The sequence below is a fragment of the Cynoglossus semilaevis genome, chromosome 15 (assembly GCF_000523025.1).
Source record: "Cynoglossus semilaevis isolate Cse_v1.0 chromosome 15, Cse_v1.0, whole genome shotgun sequence".
Classification (NCBI taxonomy): Eukaryota; Metazoa; Chordata; class Actinopteri; order Pleuronectiformes; family Cynoglossidae; genus Cynoglossus; species Cynoglossus semilaevis.
The window spans coordinates 3,483,129-3,489,130 of record NC_024321.1 but is presented as its reverse complement, the minus strand read 5'-3'; the positions used below and the strand labels follow the sequence as shown (position 1 = coordinate 3,489,130).

The 6,002-nt window shown below is 35.8% G+C and overlaps 2 protein-coding genes across 2 annotated transcripts in view; one reads left to right on the top strand and one right to left on the bottom strand.

Moving 5' to 3' along the window:
• tdo2a (tryptophan 2,3-dioxygenase a) overlaps positions 1-2,835 on the bottom strand; it is a 5,449-nt gene extending 2,614 nt beyond the window's left edge. The window contains exons 1-8 of the mRNA XM_008326575.3: positions 2,677-2,835; positions 2,489-2,591; positions 2,310-2,400; positions 1,987-2,057; positions 1,139-1,266; positions 834-1,020; positions 263-370; positions 66-177 (exon numbers count right to left, since the gene is read on the bottom strand). Of these exons, the coding sequence (XP_008324797.1) occupies positions 66-177; positions 263-370; positions 834-1,020; positions 1,139-1,266; positions 1,987-2,057; positions 2,310-2,400; positions 2,489-2,591; positions 2,677-2,711 (835 nt within the window). The 5' untranslated portion in view covers positions 2,712-2,835. The remainder of the gene's footprint in view (positions 1-65; positions 178-262; positions 371-833; positions 1,021-1,138; positions 1,267-1,986; positions 2,058-2,309; positions 2,401-2,488; positions 2,592-2,676) is intronic.
• The window catches only part of ctso (cathepsin O), a 16,588-nt gene extending 11,800 nt beyond the window's left edge, over positions 1-4,788 (top strand). The window contains exon 7 of the mRNA XM_025062998.1: positions 4,508-4,788. Within this exon, the coding sequence (XP_024918766.1) occupies positions 4,508-4,548 (41 nt within the window). The 3' untranslated portion in view covers positions 4,549-4,788. The remainder of the gene's footprint in view (positions 1-4,507) is intronic.
• Positions 4,789-6,002: the final 1,214 nt, after the last annotated feature.

Here is a 6,002-nt window from a genome sequence, read left to right as displayed (position 1 = left end):
CATATTTCCACAATACCTCTGAAACTGTGAACATGGCAATATTTATTAAATGACCTTTGGTTCACCTTTGCTAAGCAGATGTTCGTGACGTTTCTCATCAAACAGGGAAGTGAAGACCTCCTTCTTTTGGACCCACTCTGCCTTCATTTCCTCCTTCTCCTCCGCATCCGGAATTGTCTTTAATCACAATTTCATGAGTTATTTTTTTAACCTTATCTTGTTCACCAACCTCTTTTTTTTGGGACTTGATTTATTCTCTTACAGTGATGTTGTCCCTGTCTTTGTCCAGTCCTTCAAAAATACAGGTTTCCAGTTTGCTCCAGAAATTGAATCCATCTTCCTCCAGGCCGGGAGTTCTCTCCAGCCACTCCTGACATACAGCACAAGAACTGGTTAGTGTCAATGGTACAGTTCTAATTAAACAGGTACTATGTTAATGAGGGGTGTCAGAACCTTGGGCCTCTCTTACCACTCTAATAGGTAACTTACTAATTACTAAGGATGACATTTCCAGAACAATTATACCAATGTTTCTATACTTTTTATTTTAAGTATTTCTTGTATACTGTTTTGGCTAACTTAGCTATTTGAGCTTCAGCGATTTGTTGTTTAAGTTTAGGTTAATTCTTTATCCCTTACCTAAATCATACCTATCCTTTGACATAGTATTATTATTATACTCCTGTTATACATAGGATTATATATATATATAGTTGTGAATGTAAGTCTCACAGAGGAAAAGAGAAACACAAGAACAAATTCACTAAAATATTGAAGACAAAACCTAAAAGTTTGTTTCCATATGCAGCTGGATTTGTTGAAGCAGTCTGTACCTCCACCAGCTTCAGCAGCGAGGGCTGCTGTTCAGAGGCCAGCAGGATCTCGCTGTCATGACCCTTGAAGTTGTCCCTGTAATGACGCTTGTTGTAAGGAACCCTGAGGTTGTCCAAGACACCGATTTTGTTCTCCAGGAGTCGGAACTGAAAGCTCTGGAAGCCCGAGGCTGGTGACAGGTATTCCCTGCACTCACAGACACCAGCACACAACAGTAAACTTGTCTGTGCATGAATCTCATGAAAATTTTAAAAGGCAAAAAAAAAAAAAAAAATCAGGGATGTAGCGTACACTGTACACACACCTGAAGTCAAAGAAGTCCAAGGCTGTCATTGTTTCCAACACAGCAAACTGTTCGACCAGCAGCTTGAAGATTGTCACAATCCTGTTCATACGAGTGTTGACTTTCAACATGTTTCGTTCGTCTCGCACCTGCCACGAGAAATGGTTGAACGTTTTAGCTGTTTTCAGAAGTAGATAAAGAACTTTTAGTATAATAACACACAATATGCCCCGTCAATTAACACTGAACTTAATTTTTTTGTCACCGCTAGTAAATGAAAAGGTAGTTACATGTCGAGCAGCCAAAAGGGATTTTAAAACTAAATAACAATAATAAAAAAATCAATTAAAAAATGGTTTAATGGATTTGTTTTAGTCATTAGTGCCTAACTATAATGTTGTGACGTGATGAAAAACTTTGACACCGTTTGTTTTATTATCAAAAAGGTTTTGTTCCTCTGAAAAATAAAAGATAATTACACAATTAAAACAAACAAAGAATAAGTGTCAGTATTTATCCATGCACGTCCCACTCTGTAGGTTCGTTTTTATCATTATTTCATGTGCTATTTCAATCTTCATCAACTGGATATCACCCAGGGACATTGTTTAATTGTATGCACATTACACAAACAATTAGCCAAATCTGAATCTGGCGTTTTGTCAGATTTGTTGGTCCATTTTTTTTTATTATTATTATTTTTATTGCACATTTTGTGGCTGTGTTCTCAAAGCTTTCCTAAAACAGTAGAGTATTTTAACACCACAGTCTCCCTTTCTTAAGTTATCGTTCATTTATCCATTCAATCGAGGCTAATTCAGGAGAGTTTATTGCAGAACAATCTTATGCAGCTGCAGCATCATACTCACATGTCCCCTGGTGAAGATCTCTCTCACTGAGTCCAGTTCGAACAGAATCTGTTTGAACCACAGCTCATAGGCTAGAGCAGTGATTCAGGTAAATATTTAGTTGACTTGAACAAGACACGATAAACCACAGAGAGCAGTGATTCAGATAAATATTTAGTTGACTTGAACAAGACAAAATACACAGAATTTGTTTCTGTTTGCTCTTCTGTACATGTGTTGAGGGTTTAGGATCTGGCACTAACTTTAATTCAAAATGCATTTTCAATATTTCACATTTTTTATTTAATTTGGCTTTCTTAGGTTGTTGGGGTTTTATTTTTTACCTTGATGAGTGACGATAAACAGGTGTTCATCATGAATCTTATTCCCCTTCACTTCACTCTGCAACACTTGGCCTGAAAGGATTTTGTCAAGCTGAGGGTTGAAGAGAAGAAACGTGTTTGACGCAGATGTTAAACTTTCAAAAGTAAACTTCCAGCTGAGACTGGCTCCTATATCCTACCTGCAGATACTCTCCATACAAGATTCCTCCTTTATTGGCCTTGTTATCCCCGGCCTGAGATGCATCGTCTTCTTCAGGGCTGGGAAGCTTGTTTTTGAACAACCTGCAGTTTTGGAAAGGAGATTGTTGAGAAAAGAGAAAACAAAAACAAAATCCATCCTGACTTTAGTAAAATTGACAAGACGTACAAATGCCTTTTCTCAAAGAAAGGACATCCACTCATGACGTTTCAAGGAAAAAACTCAGCGGTGGTAGAGATACTTCTTCTTTCGTTTCCAATATTTACTAACATTGGCCTTATCCTGTTCTTGTTTTTAAGATACCAGCCTTGTCCAATCACACTGGAGAATGAACCCATCCAGCCCACCTATGTGTGACACATGTTTACCCTGATCATCGATCCCTTTCTGGACTTTGTTTTGTAGTAGCAGTGAAGGTCAGTAACACAAACTTTCTTTGAATTACGATAAAATTTAACTGAATTGTTTAACGTTCCCTGTTAAACTGCCTTTCGTATAAGATGAAGTAAATTCCCTGCTCAATATTGAGAAATGATGTCATTAACACAATCTAAACTGCTGATAACCCAGCAATATGTTAAAACTAAAAAAGACTAAAAAAAAAAAACAGACACACACACACTGACACTCAATACAGACAACTTGTGTGTCAGTGACCTTCCTCTCAGCAGACTTAAGTACAGTACAGACAACTTGTGTGTCAGACTTGTGACCTTCCTCTCAGCAGACTTAAGTAAATATTTAAATATTGGTTAATAGTTTATTTCCTGTGGTGAACATACATGTAGATGTTGGTAATTATTTGTTTACACCTGTTATTGGGCCACACGTGATTCATTTTATGACAGAGCTGCAGGCTGTAAAACGTTTCTTTCCTTCTTTCTTTCTTTCTTTCTTTCTTTGCTTCTTTCTCTTTCTTTTTTTTCTCTTTCATTTTTCTTTCTTTCCTTCTTTCTTTTTTGTTCTTCCCTTCTTTCTTTTTTTCTTTCTTTATTTCTTTCTTTCTTTTTTCTTTCTTTCCTTCTTTCTTTATCTCTTTCTTTCTTATTTGTTCTCTCTTTTTCTTTCTATTTTTTTCTTTTTTCTTCCTTTCTTTCTATCTTTATTCTTTCTTTCTTTTTTCTTACTCTCTTTTTCCTTTTTTTTCTTCTCTCTTTTTCTTTCTTTCTATCTTTATTTTTTCTTTCTTTCTTTCTTTTTCTTTCTTTCTTACTCTTTCTTTCTCTTTCTTTTTTCTTTCATTTTTTTCTTTCTTTGTTTCTTTCTTTCTTACTTTCTGTCTTTCTTTCTTTCTTTTTTATGTCCTTCTTTCTTTCTTACTCTCTTTTTCTTTGTTTTTTCTTTCTTTCCTTCTTTCTTTCTTTCTTTCTTGTTTTTTCTTTCTTTCCTTCTTTCTTACTTTCTTTCTTGATTATTCTTTCTCTCTCTTTATTTCTTTCTTTCTTTTTCTTTCTTTCTTACTCTTTCTTTCTCTTTCTTTTTTCTTTCTTTCTTTCCTTCTTTCTTTTTTGTTCATTCCTTGTTTTTCTCTTTCTTTCCTTCTTTCTTTCTTTCTTTCTTTCTCTTTCTTTCTGTTTTCTTTCTTCCCTTCTTTCTTTCACTCTTTCTTTCTTTCTTTCTTGTTTTTTCTTTCTTTCCTTCTTTCTTACTTTCTTTCTTGATTATTCTTTCTCTCTCTTTATTTCTTTCTTTCTTTTTCTTTCTCTTTCTTTCTCTTTCTTTCTTCATAATGTTTCAGCTCACCTTGCCTCTTTAGCTTTAACTCCAAAAACACTTAACCTTAGCTGTTTCAGTCATAATGTGCTTGACTTTACCTTTGGAAATTTCTTTTTTGTTATTCCAGTAGAGAAGCTCCATCTACTTTTCCAAACAAGTTAAACTTAGAAAGTCGCTACTTATTCAGAGACATAACCTCAGCTGCAAATATATTCTTTCTTCTTACCCATGCTGTTAACTTGACCTCAGCCGTTTTTATTTCAAGTTTTTTTTTTCCCCTCAGAACATCTTCATGTGAGGCATACCAGAGACGTTCTCTGCTGAAATAAGGTGATATTTTAAAGTAAAGGTCAAGTACAAGCCAATACATTGAGTCATGGGAGATTTCTAGCCTTGTGCCGTTCATGTGTTTGCACACGTCTGTTAAAAAATGGTTTATTCTCCATCCTGTGTCTTTGTACAATGTGCATTCTACTACAGATTTTGTGGACCAGTGGTTTTCCATGTTGTGGAAGGCTGTAATGCACAACATGTGTATGACTATTAAAACAAGCTGAGAACATAGTCGTGACCTGTTGTTGGTCTTTGAACCTTGGAGTTATTGTGAAGTGTGTTCTTATCTTACAAGAAAGGTGTTTGTTCTCTGAAGTCTCTGTGGGAAGAGCTTTGTTGGACTGCTGCTGTTAGTTCTGAACTTAGTCATTGTAGACACTGTTTGTTCCTCATCTTGGGCTCTTTAAAGAGCATTTGAAAAACTGACAAATTAACACACTACATACATACAGTACACACAAGTGAACTGTTTCCAGGTATAATAGTTCTGTTAAACAGCAAATTTGAAAACTGTCAGGACCGTTTACCAAACATGTAGTTAAAAGTCACAACAGAGTCGCATGCATTGTACCTATAAAGGTTTTACAGGTTTCATATATGACAATTCATGAACATCACAATGCTTTCAGAAAAGTAAGAGACAGCATGACACAGTCATGTTCAAGGTCCATCTTGGAGGCCAGTTATATATATATAAGCTGTTAGCTGTAGTTGGCTAACTTTTAGCTGTTTCTATCAGTGCTAAATTTTTTGCATGTTTCTCATCAAATTATTAAATTAAGGGGTTTTTTTGAACATTTTCGGAAAGATTCGTATTTCACCTCCCCTTTTTAGGTCATGGTGAAAAAATATTATGATTTTATAGGAAAATTGTTTTTGCAAATCTTCAGCAAAATCTTTATTTCGCATGTCATTTTGGTCAGATGGTGAAAAATTTTGATATTTTTTTTTCTCAATTTTGCCTCTCTGTATATTAGCAGCTGGGACTAAGGAAATAGGAGAGTGAACAGAGGAGTGCATACTGGCCAAGAATTTTTAAAAAAAATCTGCGACATACTGAGTGAGCAAAAGGAAACCCGCAATATAGAGAGGGAACACTGTATTTTTATCTGAACACACAGAGCTAAAAACTAATATATGCCAATGTTATTCACTACAGCTGTTTCTCTGTAACATCCATAAATCAGTTCTTGTCTGATTCATCAAACATGCTTCATGTTTCCCCCCCCTACATTTGCTCTGATGTGGTTACGGCAGGACGTGTTTAGCTCTTTGATGCTCTTTGCAAAGTCGTTCCATCTCTTCTCTTCTTAGGGCCTTTGAAGTAGTTTTGCTTGCACAGTTAGAGGTCGTCCTGCTGCTGCTTTGGCAGTGCCTACTGTGGTCACAGTGTGATACTGCAGCAGCAGCAGCTCTGTGGCTCGTTCTCACATCACCTCCTTACC